The sequence below is a fragment of the Papilio polytes genome, unplaced genomic scaffold, assembly GCF_000836215.1.
Source record: "Papilio polytes unplaced genomic scaffold, Ppol_1.0 DF821845.1, whole genome shotgun sequence".
NCBI lineage: Eukaryota > Metazoa > Arthropoda > Insecta > Lepidoptera > Papilionidae > Papilio > Papilio polytes.
This window is the reverse complement of record NW_013527359.1, coordinates 3,448,848-3,473,521: the sequence shown is the minus strand read 5'-3', so window position 1 is coordinate 3,473,521 and position 24,674 is coordinate 3,448,848. Positions and strand designations below refer to the sequence as shown.

Sequence of the window (24,674 nt, the reverse complement as noted above, 5' to 3'; positions counted from 1 at the left end):
GAAAAAATTTTGTTCTCTATGTCTATGTATTTCTTAAATGTCTATGTTTGGATGTAGTTTGACTAATTTCATTGTATATTTACTACTATCTTAACAATAGAGTATTTATTGATTAATCTCAGTCTGGAGCATTTATGTTTTAGATAAAACTATGTCATTAAAATCTCGAATATTGTAGAAATGTAAGTATATGTAATCATTGTAATTTTGTAAGATGTATTCTTTACAGATATGTATGTGATATACAATTTAGTGTAGTGTCGTATTTCTTGAATACCAAATGTATATTCGTCTATTTTTTCAAAAAAAAAACTTTTTCAATGTGATCGACTTTTAATAAAATTTTAAATCAAACACGTGTTTTATTTATCGTTTTTTATTCAATAAATAAGTATTTACTGTAAATACAAAATCTGTTATTAAATATACCATAAACATTTCACATTATCACAGCCCCTTTTACATACATGTTTATTTTTACTTTACCTGAAACAAGATATTTTAAATTTTTACTGGATTTTTTGTATAAAAAGATATATTTTTTAAAACGAACCTATTGCGTCTACGAATTTGAAAATAAACTAATTTTTCTTCTAAAATAAATTATTTTATAATTATCATTTTATTAAATTCAACCATTTTCATCTGTTCATGCAGTAGTAGAGAGTGCACATACACAAAAAATGTTGGCATTTTATGAAATAAAATTGGATATTAATTTTTAAAAATCTATTGTACATTTATAAGACCCTTTCTACTATTTTGACCCGAGAGCATTTGTTAATTAAAGATAAAAAGTGCTAGGTTCAATAAACCCAAGATTTTGTAAATCACTGCCATCTAGCGGTGATGATTAAATACTAAGGCACAACTCTAGCGGAAAGTTATTCGCAGCGTTGCAGCCGGCATTTGAAACGCGATTTAACTGTATGCCGATAGATGTCGCTAGCACACTTAAATCTAAACCACTCAAACTTTTTTGAAAATTTTTAATATTTAATTCACTTGCACACATAAAAAGCTAACATTTGTATATGCTCCGTATGCACTTACAAATAAAATCAGTTAAGATACTATAGTTAGCAAAAATCTTAGTAAACTACGTCAATACTCTTAAATAATTTTGGATTCTAAATAATAATTGTATTGTTTAGTACTCACATTTCAGTCATGTTTTTCCTGCATGGCGAGCCTTGATTTCGTCTCTGCCGATACTCTCGTAAATGTTTCTTGCATCGTCATCTGAGTGGTCTCCATTAGCGCGGGAATGTCGTCTTTGCTTAAATGTTCAGTTTCGATTCTGGGTAATATAGTTATTACTACTTCACCTGGAACAGAAAAAAATATTAGACAAGTATATCGTTATCCTTAAAATTTATTAGTCAGTAAGAACAAGGCGTGTATAAATTTTTCATCTATACCTACTATCCATACTAATGTTTTAAAGAGGAAAGATTTGGATTTTTATTTGTATTGAAATAACTCGAAAACTACTGGGCTACTTTCAAAAATTCTTTCGCCATTAGAAAGCTACGTTATAAGTTATGTTACTAACATAGGCTATATTTCTTTGGTCCAACGAAAAACGATTTATTGCAACCAAACACTTTTGTGACAGTTCTTTTTATTGTATATATCAATCTATGAATAACTTTCGAAAACTTAATTTTTGCAGAAAAGGTTATGCTTAACTGTACCGAACGACAGTTTTATTATCGTCAAAAGCGGCTTTCTAATGCGATATACTCGATAAGGATGGTATTACAAGCGTTGATATCACTTGCACTCCACGATAACAGCAAATAGGCCTGCCGGTAGGCATTCATGTTTGTAGGTCAGCGGGAACAATTGAATAACAATATTTCAACTTGGATGGATTATATCGCTTACGTTAATACGTGTGTAGGTAACCAACACTAATAGCCGGTTTCCCAACTACTTTTAACATTCTGTGTTCTGGTCGGTAACTTCATCAAATGCGTTTCCGAACTAGTAGCTTATCCCTTGGTAACGATAAAATAAATGGTAGGTACATAACTGGTGGTAAAATAACTTCAGTAACCCAGCTTAAATGTCTTTAAACTTTACAATACCTAATACGTTTCCATCATCATCATCATCCACTTGCCCTTATCCCTTACGGAGAGTTGCGCACAGTATGTGCTGCTCTTCCATACATCTTTATCAGCCGTCATATCTGAATCCACTCCTTTCTTAAACATATCCTCTTTCACACAATCCATCCATACTTCATCCACATTCAATCTTAACACTTTCTGGTTTATGTCCCCATCATTTCGTCGCATAACATGTCCATACCACGCTAACCTTTTGCTTCTCAACAATAGCTAATACGTTTCCAATTGTACAAAATCATTTCAAGTTTTCGAACATATTAAATTATTTTATTCATATTCATACACACAGGTTAAATTAGTCTTAAATATACCTGTTTTTGTCCAATAGTTATGTGAGGGCGTGTTCATTTCAAATGACAATTTTCCATATTTATATCTTCGTTAATCGGTATTAATTTTAAATTTAAATTATTACCACTTATAAAGGATACAAACCGGTATAGATAACAAGTGAAGGACAAACTTTTCATTACAAAATACACAATAAAAAATTATCACTACAGTCTAAGCGTAATAATCACGAACAAAATCGGTCTACAGAACATATAAACCTAACGCACATACAAAATAAAATAATTGGAACAACTAAAGCATCTATTAAAGCCACCATTATAGCTTAAAATTAATTGAGATTTGCTTAAATTATTCTAATACGTTATTATTCTTATCTCTTTTGTCCGTATCAATTAATTCGGGTGGTCAAGTCTAGTCCAGAGGGTTTATCCCGAATATGCGTGAGGACATTTGTCGTTGTCGATGACGTCATGCAATTCGTAATAGACCTTCAGGTTTTGTACTTTTTAACTGCAAGGGAACTCTGGAAGTCCCTTAATGTAATTCGTTAGTCTACATCTAACATGTCATAACGCAGTACTCACCAGAACCGAATCTAAGTCGTTTGTCATCGAGAAAATGATACTTGGAGATGACGACCGGCTGTATGGGGGCGCGCGCGTCCACCGCTACGTGGAACGCCCCCTTGCGGAACGGTAACAACTTGTCCCCGAGGTGCCGCGTGCCTTCAGGGAAAAGTAACAGTTTCCGCTAAAAACAATACACAACTCATGTAATATTATAAAAAAAATTGAATGGATGGATGTTAGAGTTTGTAGTAAACAGCTGAACAGATCTCGATGAAATTTGCTATAGATGTAGAGGACAGTCTGGAAAAACACATAGACTACTTACTTTTGTTTTTCTCATTCCACTAGGACAGATTCGCGAGCGAAAGCTAGTTTTTCATATAATAAATATTTTTTAATCCACAAACAATAAAACGATTTTTTTGGGCTAACTATATAAGGATAATTTCTGTTTGTACGGTGGGAAACTCTTTAACTGCTATTGCAACATAAAAGTTGTGGTTTGTTCTGAAGATAAGTTGCGGCTGTATTTTTCTCACATCTCTAGAAACTGATATGGTATGATTCAGGTAAATTAACATTAGAATAGTGATGTCATTCGAATATGAGTACTTGCATTAGATAAGTACGTAAATTGTTTACGAGGCTATAATTGACAAGCCAGCGAGGTCTCATGATTAGTTCAGTCCCGTAAATGAATCAAATAGTCGTAAATGTGCGAATAAATACGCAAGTAAGACTAGTCATAAAACAAGCACTTAGTGAAATAATTTCAAAACAATCTTTTACAAAAGTATTTTTTACTCATTATATCCTCGCTCCTACACTACAAAGTTTAGCAACGAATTTTTACATAACGCATAATGGCTTGACATCTGCAACAAGGCCTCCTGATTACTTACGCAAAACAATAACAAAAATTATCAGAAAATATAAAACACATATGACCTTAAATAAAATGGACACTTTTTTACGTCGATCTTTGATAAAATACATAAAAAAATATAGAAGACAAATGTGTTCACTTCCACGTTATAATGTATTCTAAAACTATTATACGAAATGTCTAGCATTCGCAAAATTTACATACGAACGTTACTTTACAAAAGTCCTAATGCATTGCGTAATTTCGTTAATTTGCACCACATGAGTAATAGGAATTAATCATTTGTGTAGCATTGTAAAAAGTAACATAGGCAGAAACAAACCAAGATGAAAATTTTGTTTATAACAATTAAAAACAAAAAATTACAATTTTCATCAACTATGAAGCCCTCTAGCGGTCAATAATGGCAACTTGTGATAAAGCTAGATCAAAACGTCTTATTATCGACTAAGGAATCTGATGTTCCGTTCTACAAATTTGTACTTCTATCTTATGCATGTGCTTGTAGGGAGGTAAGTTTACAGTAATAAATATCAGAAATAACCTTGCCTTAAAAAGTTATATAACCTGCAGACATCTAGCCTCGCAGATTTACGTCTTTAACAGTCACGCATAATATCTTAACCAATTTAAAAAAAAATCTCATGATCTTTTACGACTTGCGTCGATTAGAAAACCGTATGAAAATCTGTCGAGGAGTATTCGTGTTCCTGAGACAGTCGCAGCCATACTCTAGCTTTATTAGGTGTTTATAAAATTATCTACGATTTAACACAGAATAGTCTAAGCGACTCACTCTAAATAGCACACGTTTGGACTCGTTGATCTATCGTGATAGGAAATTGCCCGCGCCTCGCTTTGCCGGACGAAACGACGCTAATGTTTGCCCAGCTTTAGCGATAGTGCTTCGGTTTTAGATAACAGAAAGTGATAATTATTTATGTTTTGTTTAATATAGACTGTCAGTCAATAACTAACAAATACGCAATAGTAATAACATTTAGTAGTTAAAAATGTAATACTGAAATGATACTCTTTGGTATTTAAACACTAAGGTGTACAAGTCAGTTTTAATAATCAGTCTTGACCTTTTCCTAGTTAACCTCTCTTTATGACAATAAAAAATACTAATTAATTCATTATTACAATACTGTCCATGACAAAGAACGTTAAACAATACGAAATTACTTCAATGTAAGCAATCAATAATTAATTTAATTTGTTACTTTGACCTTCTAATTTGTTTTATCGACGTGATAGTACTAATATTCTTACAATTTTTCAGGGTTTCAGTTAATCATAAATTCATTTCCTATGTGATAACATTGACATAAAATATTTTATAGATATCCTATTTTTAAGAAATTAGCGCAACACTAGATCGGCTTAAACGTCCCATCACTATGACATCTGTCAATGTCATTTTTAAGTATTACGAAGCGCGCCATTCTGGCGGGAGTTAGTGCTCTAAGTTTTAGGTTAATTACGTTGTTACAATTATATTATTGTCTAAAACTATGTAGGTGTAAAACACAGCTTAGTAATAATACTATTTTCTCACCATATAGGACTAGTACTACTACTAATTGCCCAAATTCTCAAACAATCGGTGACATACTAGATACACATTTCCATCACGTACAAATACGTAGATACGTGGTGTCCTCAACACCTGAACGAGGTCGCAGGACACGGGAGGAAAACGCACGCAATGAATAACTACACTAATATTAACTTTGACATATTTACTTAAAAAGGACTCTCGCCACGCCCAGGCCTTGGCTTTTATTTAAATAGGTACATTTTAGTCCCACCAATATGGAATACCAAAGACGTCAACACGAATTTTAAAGTCTATCAAACACCAACTGAGGAAATTCTGGGAGTGTTTCCCAATAATCTTTTAACCAATAATTGTGAAGAATCATTTTTATATCCACCGTGGACGTAAACACAGGTAAAAGTTAGTAAATCATACTTCATACTTATATTATAAATGCGAAAGTGTACATGGATGGATGGATGTTTGTTAGAATTTGTAGCTTAAACGGCTGAACGGATTTCGATGAAATTTGGTATAGATGGATAGGATATTCTAGAACACATAGGCTACTATTTTTTAAATTCCACGCGAATGATGTCGCGGGCGAAAGGTAGCACATAAATAAATCAAATGTGTAGCACACTGGTCACTATTACCAATTGTGACAGAACTTTGTACCGAACGCATTAATGCAACTGGACCAGACCGGGACACTCGGGTCACTCTGGTGGTCGATTACGAAACATTCAATGCATTTATTGCACGCTGGCATTTAGTAATACTTGTTGACTTATAGCCAAACATGACTTCAAGAAACTTTTTTTATTAATAAAACCCGGCAAGTTTTAAAATGCCATGCAAAAATATTTAAGAAATCAAAATAAGTATATTCAAAAAGTTTCCGAATAATGTAAATTTTTATGACAATTTTTTGATAGCCATTTTCACCAATCATTTAATACATTTAGAGGTGTCTTTACTAACATTAAAGGCCCATAGTAGGAATTTCTTTTTCACCAAGGTTTATTTTAGCAACTTTGAGTACGAAAAGAACGCTTAGAAGACAATCGACAATCATCTGTATAATTTGTACTTTGCACGCATAAAAATTAAAACTGCTCTTTTTAACATTTTTTTTACAATAGCAATAAAAGAAACAAAAGACGGAAATACATGTTATTCCGCAATAATATGATTCATACGGTTTGTTTACGTCAATTAAATTGTGCGCATAAAGGGTCGCTTTAAACTGTTGACATTCGGAGAAATAATCCTTAAATCGTAACATATAGCTATACATTTCACCCTTTAGAATATCCTTTATTATAATATTAAAGAGTCAAGATTAAAGTATATCAATATTAAAGAGTAAAAGTCAAGATTTTTTAATAACAAGATCGTCAATTTGCAGTTTGCAGATGACATATCCTACGGATGAGCATAAAAATTGTTTGTCTAGTATAATGCATAAGTGTAACACTTTATATTATTGATAGCTAAAACATCAGGTTTAAGATAGCAACATTTTAAAACGATACATAGTTATTTGTGGTGTTTTCTACAAGTTATTATAAATATGTATTACCTTTTGATCTTTAACAGCGAGGCTCTGTTTGTTGAGGATGGTCTGCGCTGATCGCGCCCCTCGGTCGATGAACACAGTACCCCACAGCCACGCACCGGTACCAAAAGGTGCTAAATATTGCAGCTCTCGTTTGGATACCACCGTACACCGTGACATGAGAGGCCACAGTTCGGACAACACTGGAAAAACAAATGAATCATTAAATTAACAGCTAATGTTATTTGTGAATTTAAACTTGTAAGGCCTGTCCCACCACTAACTGATAGGGGCTCGAATAGCTTAAAATGGCATCACTGACAGATAAGGTAACAAAATCCGATATTTCCATCACATATTCCACGTTGGATTGTTTTTTTTTTATTTTAAGTGAAGGGGACGACAATATTGTTGTTATACAGGTGCTAGGATTGTATAAACCGTTATTAGCTGGTCTTAGCCTTAGTTAAGAAATGAATTTGTTACAAATTTAACAGCTTGTATATGCGTCAAGGTAAATTTACTCTATGTACTTTAGTAATTGATACTAGAGGACACTTGTTGAGTTTTTATTTTAAGTTAAAAACTGTCAACGAAATCTGAACTAAAAGTATGGAAGCTTTTGTCAACAGTGCAATAAAGGAGGTCAAAGCCCGAAGAATGAGAAAGTTGGCCATCGTTAATTCGGCCAACTGGTTTTACTTTGTACTTTATTTTTGTAATCAAGATAAGTACAAAACGGTTTTCTTTTCATAAATAAAATATAATGAAGTCTATAACTCAGGTCCGACGCAAATAGCTGACAAATAAAAAAACACAATTACCATAACTTTCGCCATATTTCCATAATTGTCGTGTCTGTTAAGAGTTATGTCGGTTTAACAATGTTTACTTTGAACAAAGTAAATATTACACAACAAACTAAAATGACTACGTTTCCGGAAACACACACAGCAGAAAAAGATCATAAAAAAATATTACATTAACTACGTCAGTTATCGTAACTTATGGAAATTAATTACAGAAAAAAAATTAATGTCGATGGCATCAATAGATTGTCACAAGACAACAAAAAAGTCTCATCAAACAGTAAACAAAAAATAATGAGAAATGTATTAATTACAACATTAAACCATTTTTTATTAAACTAACAAAGTTTACATGTTAATTTTGAAGGCCTCTTTTTTGTAATAAACCATAGCAATTTTCGACAAATGGTTTATCAAAAGAATTCATTCATATGATAACATTTTATATTTTGACAAAGTGAATATCAAATTAAATCATCCATGGATGTTTGTTGGAGTTTATAGCCTAAACGGCTGAACTGATTTTGATGAAATTTGGCACAGATGTAGAGGCTAGTCTGCAAAAACACATAGGCTACCCACTTTTGGTTTTTTCAATTTCACTCGGACGGAGTCGCGGCCTAAATTTACTATAGAAATAAAATATATTAGCCCTAAGTAGAGAATAAAGTAATAAAAGTAGAGAATAGAAAACATTTACCAAAGAGATCTATGCTACTCTGATGGTTCAAGAGTACAACAGCTCCGCGGCTGTCGTCAACATTTTCCAATCCTTTCACTGTCCACCGAATGCCCAGCATTCTGGACGTCAACCTTGATAACGCAGCTGGTATCCTATAGTAACAGTATAAACGGTAATTTTAGTATTCAAATTCGAAAAGGTATGATCGAAACAATACAGATCACTTCGTTGACCTGGACAAAGTTACATAATCTTTTTCCTAAAAATATCATCATTTGCATACTCGTTTTATTTTAAATGAATACATTTAATATGTTGAATATTACAAGCTGTTCTGCACTAACACTGGTGTAGGTTATGTATGTCTTTACGAACAAAACATTCATTTTATATCGTATCAATAGTTAATTGTACAAAGAACTGACCTTAAGTAGTTCAATACGGTCATAATATTTAATTATATTTCATAATAATCATTACTAAAACTAATACAAGTATATCACGAAGTAAATTTTCTTATAACCGCTTGAAAAATATCCGATCCTAAACTAAGAGTTGAACAACTAATATATTGACAAAAACAGATAGTTGCAACGAGTAGCATAGTTTTCAACCACAACAAATTGATGGTAGTGCATCCCTGCCATAGCCTAGAGAAACTTAAAACATTAAAATAGAATCAAAAAAAGTTGCCTAAACTCACTACGGACCTACATAAATAACTACAATCCCTTTGGAATAAAAAAAATCTAATAGCCTTGTCCATCGACTGGCGATGCACTTGATTGTTGTGTTGATCTAAAATTCCACTACTATTTTTCACGTGTATTCCTTCCTGACGGAATTAATTACCCGTGGTTATTTTCAACGTATACAGGTTGATCTCTTAACTTTGATACGAAACAATGAAGGATTTATATCAAGGTAGTTAATAACGTAAACTTCCCTAAAGGCACTGTCTTGGGCTCCTCTAGTGTGGTAATGCTTGGTTGTCAGATGGTTAGTAAAACTATTGTTTTCCCTTTTCTTCGATGTAGTATTAAAATCAAAGTTACGAGGAGAGAGTCGATCAAAGGTGTTTTATGTAGGGTTTTAATTGATTTTCCTTGTATGTTTCGTAAGTTTGTTTGATGTACAATTTTCCTGTTTGTATTGTACTATTTGTCCAATAATTATGTTATTCTTTTGTTTCTAGTACCTACCACTGCAATGTTTTGACAGCAAACATCGTTTAGTTATTTGTTTAGAATGTTAAAAGGTTTACTTAGTATTTGACGGTCATCTAGACTGCATCATAACCTAAAAATAAACTAATTGTCGTCTGTCACGACAACAAAACATGATGTTTTTTTTTTATTAAATGCATACAAAAAGTCACATAGAAGTTATCAAAGCATGTTTAAGACAAATAAAATGATTGTTTTCGATTGCAAAACCCAGCGCGGAACAGACCGTGAACAAACTTTACAAATTACGCACCAAATAGAGTCGCTGTCACGTTGTAACTAATGCAACCTTGACATTCATTCGTGTTTCGCTTATCAAATACATCTCAAGCCTGTTTTTATTCGTATCCCGAATGACGGAGAAAAGAAGGAGCATAATGTATGTATGTATTCGGTATTATGTATGTTTATTTCATTGTAACTTTGTCTCTGGCTGTCATTCGATTTGTACTCTTCTATAAAGTATTGTAGGAAATTATTCAGGAGTTATAATCATAGTTATTGATTTTAGATTATATCGATTTTTGTTTAAATTTACAGGTGTTTAAAAGTTAATCGCCTTATATAAATCAACTAGGTGATAACTGAGGAATAAATAGTTAGGCCTACAACCTTGATTTTTAGACTTGTTAACGATTAGATAAAAGAAAGTAAAAACAGCTCGAGATAAGTTAATTATCAATTCACGCTATCCTTATGGCAGCGTGAAACATTTCTAGTTCAGTTGATCACAGATTAAAAAGAAGAAAAGGCGGAGATAAAGAAAGACAAGCATTCTATCTCTCTTTCTCTACAAACCAACTCTCTAACCTACTTGTATCGTTAAAAATCTATAATCATAATATATCTACAGATATTTTTTATCTGTTTTTGTCATCAGCAAGGGTTATAAAAAATATATTTACGTAAATTATAAATACTGAGCCGAAGTCCTATCAAATAATTTCTCACACAGATTAGATTTCAAGATTGACATATTTCACTATCTTCTTTACAGAACTGACATTACATCCTCGTACATTGGTAACTTTTCTGTTAATAAAAATAGTAGAATTGAATATTTCAATAAGTTAACGATAGGATATGGTTCGCAGTTGTTTTATAGTGGGAATTGAACTCACAACTATGTAATAGGATATCCGAACTTTTAAGCATTAAAATATCACCGCATTTACAGTCGTATAATAAAATTATAAATATACTTACAAAGCGTTTCTAGGATCGAATGGACGGAATAACATAAGTGGTATCGGCAGTGAAGCAGATAATAACGACAGCACGATGAACAAAATGAACTGCAAACAAAAATAATTTAATTCTAATATAATTATATGCAAAACTAAATGGAAAGAATGCACGAGGTATAGTTTTGATATACTAAAAAAATTACAATTTTCCTATATCCATTTGTATCCAATCGAATTCGATGTAGCATAATAATCAAAAAACAATTTTAACGAGAAACCAGACAGAAATTAATACTCAGTTTCTTGTATAATAATGCTACATAAGTTATTCAAGATAACACATTAAAGACAGCCCTCATCATCATCACCTTCCTCCGTATCTCCCTTAGAGTCGGCGCAACAGAATTTTTCCTCCGCATAACTCTGTCATACGTCATCTTAGTGATCACTCCCTTCTCGATCATTTCATCTTTTACGCAATCCATCCTTCTCTTTCTAGGTCTAAGTGTGTAGATACCCTTTCTTACTCGTAACTAACGTTCTCCTTGTAACATACGATTCATCCCTCCTCACAACATGCCCATACCATGCTAACCTTTTACTCCTTACCTTCTCTACCACTGGGGCTACTCTCAAACTTCCTCTAATATACTCATTTCGTATCATATTCATTCGTGTTAACCCACACATCCATCTTAACATAAAGGTCAGAACTGTTAATTGGTATAAGTAACTGGTAACTCAAAATAACATTTTATCACCTTATAGAACTACAAGAATAATCGAGTCTCGACTTGTGGTCAGAACCAAGTTTTCTCTCGTCTTTTTTGGACATACTCAAACAGGTTGAAGCTTTTAATGGTCAAGCCAAAAATGCATACAAAATTTATTAATTCGATAACAACTTTCTCGCATCATTACTAAAAATAGCACAATTTCTATTATGCGAAGAAAGAATCGGTCGGGAAAAGGTGCGAAAGTTTAGATGGATGGATGTTTGTTAGAGTTTATAGCCTAACGGCAACGGATTTAGGTGAAATTTGGTATTGATGTAGAAGATAGTCTGGAAGAACACGTAGGCTACTTTTGATTTTTTTTACGCAGACGGAGTCGCGGGCGAAAGCTAATTTAAAATATTTTTTTAAAATTATTACTGTACATTTGATTAAAACTCACCTTTATGTAATACCGAGCAATGGAGCTGATTGTGAATAATATTATGAGCAGGGCCATTACACAGCCCAGCACCACGTTGAAGGCCGCCATTTTTCTGTTGACAAACACATTTATATTGAAATAAATATCGCATAAAACCACACGACAAAGAATATATTTCGAACTACACTTAATCGTCAAATAGGAGGAAAATTCAGTAAAATAACTAACCTAAAAACAGACAAAATAAGTTCCTAGTTTTAGTTAATTAATACACCAAAACTGTATCGTTTTATAGATTTTTTATTTTTTATTATAGCGTTATTAACTATGGCAATTTCTACATAGCTTACGTTATCCGATATTGATAAAATTATACAAACAGTAGACTGTTACAGTTTATAACAGATGGCATTTGACTAATATGCAAGAAACGAGTCATCACACATACATTAAAATCTTATGCAATTGAATTATTAACATAATCAGCACCTACTTAAATAATAGAGTTTCAATGAATTTCCTTTGCATCCACTTTTGTGATTTAAAAACACAGTCTAAATAGAAAGAGGGAGCTAATATTACTTTAAACTTCCAATGTCGGAAGTGTTTAACAAAATTAGATTATTTTAGTATGGTTTAATACATGTTGACTCCCATAGTATGTGGACCAAGGGTAGTAAACCCTTTTTTGTGCACTATATCCACAAACGAGCTAATAAGTTTCTGAGTTATACGCAAGCACATTCTGAACAGACATTCACCATACTTGTTTGTAGAAAGTACCGCGGTGAGAATGCAACCTAACTTTCACTGATCTTTACGGACATTATTACTATAACATTATGTCGTATAGCATAATATCAACAGACATCAGTATAATATAAATTATTATGAGATACTAGCTTTCGCCCAAAACACCGTCCTCGCGGAATTAAAAAAAAAGTGAGTGACTTATGTTTTTTTTTCAAACAAACTATCCCCTACGTATATACCAAATTTCATCGAAATCCGTTCAGCCGTTTAGGCTACAAACTAACAAAGATCCATCCATCAATCTAAACTTTCGCATTCATAATATTAGTATGATATTGAATTCATCTACAACTTATTTGAATCTATAACCTAATATTTATGCGTAAATATTTCGCGATCCGAATGACCCGCGCAATCACTGGTCCAATTTCATTTAATATAAACAATATTCAGTTATCTAGACAAAATGTATTGTAAAATTACGAAATGAATACTTTGTTGTACTAGTATTGAATTATGGAACTGTTATTAAAACAAACTAATTAATTGTTACAAATACAAATACAAAAAAGTAAAAAAATGTAAAGAGTAAAAAAATGTTACTCTCTTGTCACTATATAATATACTTTTATAACATGTTTACTGTGTTAACTTCAGTTGTGTAAACCGTAACCAGTTTTTTGTCGCGACTTATTACGCGCGGAAAAAAAAATAGTAACATAACCTAAACTACTCGACATAAGCTTTCTAATAACAATCTTTTTTTTAATTGGTCCGGTAGTTTATGACCTTCGTTACAGAAATACAAATATATCCTCTTTATAATATCAGTACAAGTACATACATTGAGGAAATAAACAAGGTAAGAGACTGTCCCCTAATCTTATCCACAATGTAGTAAATAAATAAATTTTGATAAGAAGATAGTGCAGTTTAGATAAAATCATTCTAATTCCATTTCAATTAGTTCCTATGTACTATATGAATATTAAGAAATAAGCTATTAAAGAAAACGAAATCCATAAAAACGTTACCACTTACACGTAACAATATGTGGGATTATGTCCCATGGCTTACGCAAGCATACGTAGAAACAGCCACGAAATAATGTCGCAACAAATTTTGCAGTCGCATGAAATATGAGTTTTAAGCCAAGCATTTCAGTAAACAATACGTGTAATCTTACTTCTTACTATAATAATATTACAAATGCAAAAGTTTAGATGGATGGGTAGACGTTTGTTAGAGTTTGTAGCCTAACCGGCTGAACAGATCTCGATGAAATCAGGCATAGACGTAAAGGATTGTCTAGAAGGAAATATAGGCACAATTTGTTTTTAATTCCACACGGACGGGGTAGCGAAAGCTAGTGGAACAATAAAATTTTACTCACATTATCCTATCTTTTTCCCTCAAAAGAAAAAAAAATGTTTTTTAAACCAGTTACAGCTACAAAATTTGTTACTTTTAGCTTAATCAGAAATATATAAAACCTTTGAAATACTACCATTTTACTCTGTTAGTAATTATCAACAATAGAATGCATATTTGAAATAAAACTTCGATTCTAAACGATTTTCATAAAAAAATAATGATATAGACAAAATCAAAATGTTTCTTATTACATAACTAATTTATTCAGGCATTTTATATGAATAGTAATTACTGTATATTTATTAGAGATCAAAGTTCTTATAAAAACTTAGAGGGAAATGGAAAACTTTTAACTAATAATATTTATTATAAAGAATTCACATACATAAGGCTTGTTATCAGACTATGACAAAATATACATATATCGTGTCCATTTCACTTATAAAAAAGTCATAAAATTGAAAAATAAAAATTTAATAGCGAGGAAAAATTGCACTTGTGTAACATAATGTTCTGCTTATCTAGTCGTAAGATACACGACAACCGCACTGCATTACGACACAAAATAAATTGCTGAAGTACATACAATGCATGCATGATTAGTAAGATAACCTCTCTAATGAGCTATGATTAAAGCAAACAAACTTTACAAAGTAAAATATGTTTATTATCATTACATTACGTAGAGTGAAAACTTTGTACCCCATTTTAAGGAAATTGGGGGAACAGATGAACGTGTGTTCCAACTTTCAAAGTCGCGGTCTAATCCTCGTAAATATATCTATCTATACTAATATAATAAAGCGTAAACACATACACGGCGTAGGATGTCAGCAATCACAACATAAATTTGAATAATTCTCTCTTTAATAAAAAGCGCTATTAAACTTAGAGGGTAAATAAATTTGAGAAATCCTTTATATAGGAAATGGACCATAACCAAGCTGCCAACATTAAGGAAGCAAAATTATTATGGTAACGCGAATTTTTACATTTGCAATTGAGAATTTGAAAAATGTAAACAATAAAATAATAATGTAAGCGATAAAATTTTAGGCCTTTTTTGCTTTCTTTGATTACGTAGCCTAAGCCTATAAAACTTACATAAAAATGAAGTATGAAAGAATCCCTTTAAATTTGCTAAATTAAAGTCCGGATAGCATATATCTATCAATTAAGGTTGACGAACAAAAAAACAAAAGACATAGTGTAGTTTAATAGATGTAGCAAGGGCAATGATTACACATAGACTCCTTTGTATCCTAAGCCCTCTAGAACAATGCGCGTTTGATGGACCAGAGATAACAACCGGTATTGATAAAGATGTTACAAAATTAGCCCTTGTATTATATCTATATCTTTTGTTTAGATTACAATTAGTGTTTTAAGGTAAATCTTTTACTAGAAAAGGAGCATTGCTGTTGCTCGCGAGTTCGTCCGCGTGAAATTAAAAAAAAAAACAAACATAGCCTTAGTTATTCACTGATAACGTATCTTTTGAATGGTGAAAGAATTTTTAATTTTGACCCAGTAGTTTTTGAGTTATTTCAATATATATAAAAATCCAAATAATTCCTATTTATAACATTAGTTTAGATATAGATAATGGGGCGACCGCCCAGGGCGACGAATATAAATGGGCGCGACAGATGTATAAAAATACGCCATGGGCGTCCTTTTTCGTATAAGGTTGTTTTACAAATAGAGGGCGCCTTTTTTTCAAATTGCTTATTGGCTACGCTGCTTACCTCTACAATTAACAACCATTAACGTAAAATTATTACACTTAATTATTTCTATTAAAAAAGTTTAAACAAACTTAAAACTTTCATAGCCTAATCCCAGAGTAATTAATATTATTTAAAAATAAAAATTATTATAACCATAAATTACAATCGCAATCGAGTGAAATCGTAAGTCGTAAAAACGTAAAATAATCAAAAGACAAATCGTATAGATATTAAGTGACATTACTCATCTTTTTTATTGCTGCTTCATCAACCAAAGCCGAAAAAATAACCGATAAAGATGAGTAGTAAATTAAGAGAACAAGATATAAACAAATTACAAAAAAATTACATTTTTTTAAATTCTACAGTGAGTAATTTGATTGATAAAATATCTATACTTCTATACTAATATTATAAGTAATAAAGATTCGTATTTTTGTATGTATTCAAATAACTCAAAAACTACTGGGCCGATTTCAAAAATTCTTCCACCATTAAACAGCTACTATATTAATTCTAATACACTTCTAAAGAATCCTTTTTCTACCCTCCAAAAACATACAGATAAAAAATAAAGAAGTGACAGGAGCTTTATAGTTAACCTTTGCATTGTAAAAATCACATCATTTACTGACCTCAACTTCTAATGTATTTTTTTTAATTTATTTAATTCCAATTATATTCTTATAAGAATAACATGACAGCGAAAAAACAATAAACTAGCTCAGGCACTGTTGATATTAGGTTTGTTTTAAAAAAAAATAAAAGTTGCCAGCAACTTCAATTCTATATACAATATCTTATTGTTCTATTCTACGATAAACTCAATAAAAATGTAGGCTGATTTATTTAATTCATGGATGCCCTCATAACATCGTAAGATATTATAAGATTGGTCATCTCATCAAAATCACGCTACAATAATGGCGCCAAAAATTAATTAAATGAAAACTTACTTTTAAAAATAAAGCAAACTTTTTAAATCTATAACACACTTGTTACGTTAGATTCATTTAAAAACGCGACTCAAAAAACTCCACGTAATTTTAGTCAATACTCAATATTGACCATTCAATACAATCATCCGACTCGACCGGCGGAATGACTGCAACTGGTCGCTTAGTCCAAGTTAACAAACGACGTCACGTTGCCACGTCAGAATACAACCCGATAACTTACGATAATTGCCAGGGAATTCAATGCAGGGAACACCAGGGTACATGACTCTTACCATTACATCTTACGCAAACATTCCATATTAAATTTAAATACTACAAATTAAATAAAAATGGCTGGATATCACAATTAATTAATTTATGAAACTTGGTTAATACATTTACATAATTAAACGATTTTTAGATATAATTAAAGTACTTAGCATGCGCTTTACCGCTTACTTATATCCCTTACTCATAAAATACGTAAGCAAGAATATTTGTTTGTTATATTTCCGTTTCAAATTAAAGGTAACTTCCGTTCCGTTTCAAATTAAAGGACTCCGTCCGCGCGAAATTAAAAAAATGAATAAGTAGATGTGTTCTTCCAGACTATGCTCAACAACAATGCCAAATTTCATAAAGTTCCGTTCAGCCTTATAATATACGTTCTAACACACATCAATCCAAACATACAAACTTTCCCATTTATAATATTAGTAAGAAGTATAATAGGCCAAGAGGCTAGTCAATTTATAATCACACTATTAATATCCAACAAACTAAAGCAATGTCAAGTCCAAGTACACTCAATAGGTCATAATTAGGTCGCATTGCTCGTCCATTATCATGTTTACTCGGTCATACGTAAATTGCATTTTTTACACTTTAAGGGAGACATCAATAAAATTATTTCTTTATGTTCGGCTGAAATACTAGTCAGTTAAAATAAAACAAACACAGCCATTATTATCCCTATATCTTAGAACAATGCATTTCAAAATACTTCTTTCGTCATATCACGCATATCGGATAAACATCCCGAAAGATAAGCAATAAAAGTATGATTATTTTTTTACACTTGAAAGAACTTTAACCTTAGTGTATAATTTCTCGTATCTAGTTTCAATACAAATAAAATGATTCTTTGAATAAGCAATATACATATTATATAACTCTGTTTCATAATAAGTTAACGAGAATATCATAGAAGACTATCACGTCTACGTTTGACGAATACTTAGTGCGCCTACAATATTTCGTACAATTTTACGATGGATACAAATTAATAGAATTAAAATACCAACAGTTTATATGGTAATTAACAAATACTGCTCTAAGTTTGTGGCATGAACATAATCGAATGACGGGAAATCAACCCACAGCCACGATGCCCACATACTGAACCATTAGGCCTTTCTAAATTTACTACTATAGTGGCAGTTGTTCTAAAATAATTTACATTTCAAATACTCTTGTAGTATTAATAGTACTAGATACTTGTCAAGAATACTGTTAACAAGTCGCATACTATCATTAAATAGTGTGTCTATCTAATACAATAAATTTGGGATAAAGGAAAACAAATGTAATGCTTAAAAATATATATTTAGAGTAAAAGTTAAAAAATAAATAATTTTACAATTAATTAAACATTGATGTAAAGCTTGCGTTATGATAAATAGTTGTGTTCTTGTATTCAATGTTAAAGCATATGGTGTTTATAAATTTAAATATTGTGCAATTGGTTTTATCAAAACATTTTCTTCTTCATAGCAGTATATCTTTCTATATATTCATTATAACCTTCAAGCAATGCTAGTTGTTTCGTTTCAAATAGATTACCATCTAAATTTATTGTATGAATTTTGGAATCTCTCAATAGACTAGGCCTTATAGCATCTAGACTTAAGCAATTTTCTTCTAATCTCAATATCTTAAGCTTTGGAGCCAAGTGCAAATCTTCACTTAGACTTGAAATCTCATTTTGACTTAAATTTAATTCCGCAGCATATAAATTTATCATCCCTTCAGGTATTCCAGTAATTTTGTTGTTGGAAAGATCAACCACTTCCAAGTTGTTTAAGCCTAACAACTGTACTGGAAACTCTTTAAATTTATTGTTGTTCAGATAAATTTGTTTTAGATTACTCAAATTAGTTATTTGCTGTGGCAACGATGCAATAATATTGTAGGAAATATTCAACATTTCAAGTTTCTTTACACTAAACAAGGAATCTGGTAAGTTAACGATACTGTTTGTACTCAGATTCAGTTGTTTCAGGTGTTTCAGGCGATTAATTTCATCAGGGATACAACGAATTTTATTCTTCGATAAATCTAAGTTCCTTAAATTGTCTGATAAATTGAGCACCTCCAAAGGGATTTCTTTTAACTTTCGTTCAGATATTTGTAAAACACCCGTCTTCGCTGCCGTCTCATAATGTTGTTTCAGACCTGAATTGCCCATTACTGGCACTTATACTTATACTCCGTTACTCATATAAAAATAAACTTCTTTTGCACTTTGCAATTACAGCAAATATGAAACCAAAAATATACTTCTGCTTAAAACTTTAAATTATCAAATCATAACATTTATACATTTTTAGCTCATATCGATTGACAGTTGACAGTGAATGACAGACACTTGACAATTTACAAGACATTTTGTTTTGGAACATTTTATGGCTCGGTTACAAGGCTTTTGAGGCAAGAGTGAAATGTATTATTTTATGTAAATGTAAATGTGTAATATTCTCAGTAAACTAGTGTCTGTAATATGATTAGTATACGGTAAATACGTCTTAAGTGTTAAACGTTTAATTATTATAAAAACTGACCAAAATGTTTTACTTAATTGCTGCGAGTCTATCAATTGTACATAGAAAGCAAAATAAAACATGAAAAGTAATTTTGCGCTGTAAGCGATATACCAGGCTTTTATTTATTCATTTTTGATATTTTTTTAATCTGAATCGATTCACTTTGTAGCGCCCTCTGCAAGTATTGATACTTGTGATAACCTATAACCTAGTTAGAAGCATTCATAACGTTTTTTTCTATCTGTGCCGTGCATATCTTAGAAGTAGTATTTTGTAATTTTTATAGAAAATTTTATGTATTAACGACATTATGTATTTCTGAAATTAAGCAAAATGGATTTGAAGACGTTGATGTAACAAAGTAATCTGAATGTTCATTGAACATTTTATTATTCATAATTTGTTACCGCGGGAAAACTGTGAGACGTTTGACTACTATAATGGCCGCAATAGCGCCAATGCTTTTAGTGTTTGTTCTTTCCTAATAAAATTTTAGAATGGAATAAGGTTTCTGTATGTTGTATATATTAAAAAGAAACTTATTTGAAATGGACGCTGGTAAGTTTTTATTTTAATAACTGAATGATAGATTTTTATTGCGAAAGGAATGACCGTAAAAATTTCTTCACTCGGGCGTTTGTAGACATACTTTTTAGCGTAACCCTATCATATAATTAATCCAACAACTGTGAAATATTCACGATAAATCATAAACAATACAATGTTTTCACCTGGCTTAAGATTCTAGCAATTTCCTACTAATTGTAGATGTATAAAATTAACAATGACTCCATCACTATAAAATCTCTAAAATAGTATACTATGGATAAATGTAAAATCTTTTAAATACTTACACATTTTAAATTAATTAATCACCTTTATAAATTACAGATTACATGTTTTGACAACTACTTCTTATGTAAATCTTGTCACTTTTCAATTGAGTATGTTTTTAATTTCATTCATGAGTCCAAGACACAGTAAAATGACATTTAAACATTTTTAATATTTACTAAACTATTTCTCTTTGATTTCCGAAATTTATTTTATAATATCTTAAGATTTTATTTGTATTTGCTAAAATTATGACCAAGGCAGATTAATTTTACAACTAAATCTACTTTGTTTTTAATTATTTTTTACTATTATATATCACCCAAAAAGTAATTTATTTGTTTTTTATTGTGCTGACCATTGGATTTCACAAATGTAAGTATAACCACATTAGACATTTAATAACATATCTCCAAATATTTAAAAGACTCAAGAATGTAAAGAATATGTTCCAAGGTAATAAATCCTATGTGGCACCTCATAGTTATTAACACAAAGAAATAAAATATAACACCATATTCAGGTAACATTGAAACATGGTACAGATGCATACACATTTTTATATAATTAATAAACTAACCCTATGTCCCAGGATGTATTAATAAGAGTAATATTAAAAAACCAAAATAATTATAACCAATAAAAAAATTGTAAAATACTTTAACAGCTATCAACACAAATATCCAAGAAAAAACTACTACTTTTTTATCCTCCTATTATTTGTATTAATTTACATTCAATACATTTTACATGCAATTTCAATTCAATCCATAAAGATTTACACAGAATGACAATTTATGTAACATTTAAAACCTACTTTACTTGCACAAAATACATCTTCTTCAATACATGGCATAGAAATATACCAGAATATATATATAACAATTATTAATAAGTGGTTAATTATAAAAAAAGTTTAAATGTTTAATATAGAATTTTTGTTTTAAGAGGTTTCAAGGCAGTTGTCCCTGATCGATGTTCTTCTGAGCAACCTTGACAAAACTATTACGCCATGTGCCAATATAAAGAATGACAAAAAAGAAGAAGAAACACAGGATGCAATGCCAGACTCTACAACCAACACGGAAAAAAATAACGGCAACCCATTCCACTGTGGAGATGATGTACTTGTGCTAAATAAAGATGACCGATATTACTTAGGTAAGTTACTTTATGCTTCTAGTTTTATTATATGATTTGTAATAGATACTACACAGATAAAGACTAATTTCCATTAGATTCAAATATTGTACAGCAATCTGTTGTGATAAAGATTTTAATGTGACATGTCACTTAATTATATTGTGAGTTTACAATGTTATCCATCTAAATGGGTAGAAAATTTAAACATATACAGACAGACAGACTTGTAACTGTAAATACTGTTCATATGTTTATAATGTTATTCCACAAAGTTGGGTAGAAAATCTGAACATATTAAAAGGACAGACTTGTAAGTGAAGGGCTAAAAATACTGTTCATATTGATAAAACACTCAAGTACACCTAAAATGACTGGTATACTATACTTAGATGTATGAATGTGGAAGAGACAAGGTGTAGTAGGATTGTGTAGAATGGAAGTTGCTAATGAACCTATCTCACTAGGCTGCAGTTGTGATTTCTTTTGGATAGGAAAAACATTATCAGCTCACTATATGTCTCTACCAAGGTGCTTGAGACTACTCTAAGCTGACCCAGTGGATCTCACGCATAGATGTTTGAATTATACTGAATGAATCTTGATGAAATTTGGCATAGATGTAGAGGATAGTCTAAAAGAACACTGGCTACTTACTTTTTTTTTAATTCCATATGGGCAAAAGCTAGGAATAAATGTACTATCAATGTAAACCAGGTACAATAATAGAGCTAAGTACGAGCAATGACAACGACTCGTGCGAGGTGGGCACGGGTGATGCGCGATGCCTCGTCAAGTTCGGCGACGGTACTCACGCGTGGGCGCCGGTCACCTCGCTCAAGCTGCTGTCGGCGCCGCCAGCGGACGATGGCCGCATCATGTGCGTGGTGTGCAAGCGCCGAGAGGACTGCGACACGAACGCGGTGGTCGCCTGCGATATGTGCGGCCGAGGGTACCATGCTAAGTGTCATACACCACCCGTTGAAGGTTGGATACATGGTAAGAACTTATGTAACAACTTTATTGTTAGAACACTTCTAAAGATATTGAACTGTGCGGTATTATCGCTTTTATAGTATCAAAATTCTTTTTCCAAAAGTATTATAATAATCATCAGTTCGCTATAAATCACTATTGAAGGGCTCACCTATCCTAAGTTATGGGTGACTGCCATAGTCTACTCTAAATGGCCTAGTGTGGTGTGGTTCACTTCATATACATGATTCTTACTGGACTGGATCAATGGTTTTGTGGAAATAGAGGACCTCAAAAGCTATCGTTTTAAGTGCAAAGTGTGTTGCTCGATTTTCTATAGTATTTAAGTTATTTAATGTTTTGTAAAAAAAATCTGAAAAACCTGATGTCCAACTACAATTGGCCGCTACTGTGTCAACCTAAGTTATGGGTGGCCATAGTCAACTATACTGGCCCAGTGTGGTTTACTTCATATATCATTGATATTTTCTCTCTTAGCCTTTGTAAAGTATATTTGAGTAATGTGTGTGCTAGGTGCATCATGGCATTGCAAGAGATGCGTAGAGCAGCGCTACCGCGTGGCCGCGGCGGAGAACCGCGCGCTCAAGAGGTCCGACCTGTTCCGGTACAAGGGCGGCCAGCAGCGCCGACAGCAACAGGAATTAACACCCCCCTGCGATGTAAATAATATTTATAACAATGTCACTTAAAAAAAAGAGTAATCGCACCTTAATTCATAAAAATAAATAACTCAAATTGTATGTTTTTTGGGAAATTTCGACTGAGGTTTGGCTTCTTTACACAGATTTGAAATGAGAGAAAAATAAGTCCTCTTTTTGTTTTATTGTGACGCAAGTTGAATTAGTCGTATTGTTCACGCAAAAATAATGTCGTTTATGATAAAAACTTAACATAAATTTGGGTTTATTATTTTTATGAATAAATGTACGTTATCGTTATCTTTTTTCGTGGAATAGAAAAAAGTGTACTATTAAAATTAACTTTAAAAGAAGGTCATTAACAACTTGTCTTTGACTCGAAAAGTATCCCTTATTAATTAAAATTGATGCAATTTAGTTTGGTTTTCAAGTCCCAAAGAAATTGGTATACTCAATACATATACATAAATATTGTGTAATATATTTTAACTTTTTAGTGTTGAAAACTAGCAACCATATATAACCATAAGGACGCATGCACTTTGTAATTTTTTTTTCCATATGTTTGATGCAGACTGCGTCGACGACATCCTCGTCAACTGCTTCTGATGGAGGTAAAGATCAGAATGAAACGCATTGCTACTGCGGAGAGAAAAGTGACTGGCTTGCACAGGTAATACTAACAAATGATTATTAAATACTAGCTTTCTCCTGCGACTCCGTCTGTATCGAATTAGAAAAAAACAAAAGTAAAGAGCCTATGTATTCTTCCCGACTTTTCTTTTAGATCTATACCAAATTTCATTAAAATCTGTTGAGCCGTTTAGGTTACAAAATCTAACATATATCCATCCATCTAAACTTTCCCATTTATAGTATTAGTATGACTTTTAATGTTAAATAATGTTTAAGATTGTAATAACCTATTTATTTCAGATGCTATTATGCTGTAGATGTTCTCGATGGTTTCACCAAAGATGTGTATCAAGTTTGCAGTACCCGCTCTATGCTGGTGATAAGTATGTTAAACTTATACAATATTAACTTTCATAGTGTTTCACAAAGTAACTTGAAAAATGTAAAAGTGATATAATTTGTTAATAATTTTATAATCAAACCAACTAGGCCAATGACTATGACTAAGGGTAGGCTAATAGCCCCTCAGTGGGTACTAACAGTGATCTAACATCAGGTTGTATATATTCGCGTGCGGCGCCTGCAACGGCGGCGGCGAGTACCTGCGCCGGCTGGAGCTGTGCTGGCTGGAGCTGGCGCACCTCGCGCTCTACAACCTCACCGCATACAACGCTCCCAACTACTTCGACCTGGACACTGTCATCATGCCCTACATCATGGACAACTGGCATGCGCTGCAGCTGCCCGAAAAGGTTACTAT

At 32.0% G+C, this 24,674-nt stretch overlaps 3 protein-coding genes across 4 annotated transcripts in view; 1 reads left to right on the top strand and 2 right to left on the bottom strand.

Moving 5' to 3' along the window:
• Positions 1 to 365: 365 nt before the first annotated feature.
• Positions 366 to 20,616, bottom strand: LOC106108018 (1-acyl-sn-glycerol-3-phosphate acyltransferase alpha). 2 transcript variants are annotated; one of them, XM_013289083.1, is made up of 8 exons: positions 20,525 to 20,616; positions 12,072 to 12,165; positions 10,915 to 11,003; positions 8,501 to 8,634; positions 7,016 to 7,194; positions 3,017 to 3,182; positions 1,162 to 1,328; positions 366 to 486 (listed from the first exon to the last, which is right to left on the bottom strand). In XM_013289083.1, the coding sequence occupies exons 2-7, from the start codon at positions 12,159 to 12,161 to the stop codon at positions 1,165 to 1,167; spliced, it is 822 nt and encodes a 273-aa protein (XP_013144537.1). In that variant the 5' UTR covers positions 12,162 to 12,165; positions 20,525 to 20,616; the 3' UTR covers positions 366 to 486; positions 1,162 to 1,164. The 2 variants fall into 2 exon arrangements, with proteins under 2 accessions (XP_013144537.1, XP_013144536.1); XM_013289082.1 differs by lacking the exon at positions 20,525 to 20,616 and adding an exon at positions 16,867 to 17,023.
• On the bottom strand, positions 18,444 to 19,467 carry LOC106108019 (leucine-rich repeat-containing protein 57-like). Its single transcript, XM_013289084.1, has one exon. The coding sequence runs from the start codon at positions 19,313 to 19,315 to the stop codon at positions 18,599 to 18,601; it is 717 nt and encodes a 238-aa protein (XP_013144538.1). The 5' UTR covers positions 19,316 to 19,467; the 3' UTR covers positions 18,444 to 18,598.
• LOC106107810 (polycomb protein Pcl) overlaps positions 19,893 to 24,674 on the top strand; it is a gene marked incomplete at its 3' end in the record, with an annotated part of 7,807 nt that continues 3,025 nt past the window's right edge. Inside the window, exons 1-7 of the mRNA XM_013288814.1 lie at positions 19,893 to 20,228; positions 21,453 to 21,665; positions 22,362 to 22,643; positions 23,154 to 23,299; positions 23,853 to 23,951; positions 24,215 to 24,297; positions 24,471 to 24,666. Coding sequence (XP_013144268.1) covers positions 20,186 to 20,228; positions 21,453 to 21,665; positions 22,362 to 22,643; positions 23,154 to 23,299; positions 23,853 to 23,951; positions 24,215 to 24,297; positions 24,471 to 24,666 — 1,062 coding nt within the window. The remainder of the gene's footprint in view (positions 20,229 to 21,452; positions 21,666 to 22,361; positions 22,644 to 23,153; positions 23,300 to 23,852; positions 23,952 to 24,214; positions 24,298 to 24,470; positions 24,667 to 24,674) is intronic.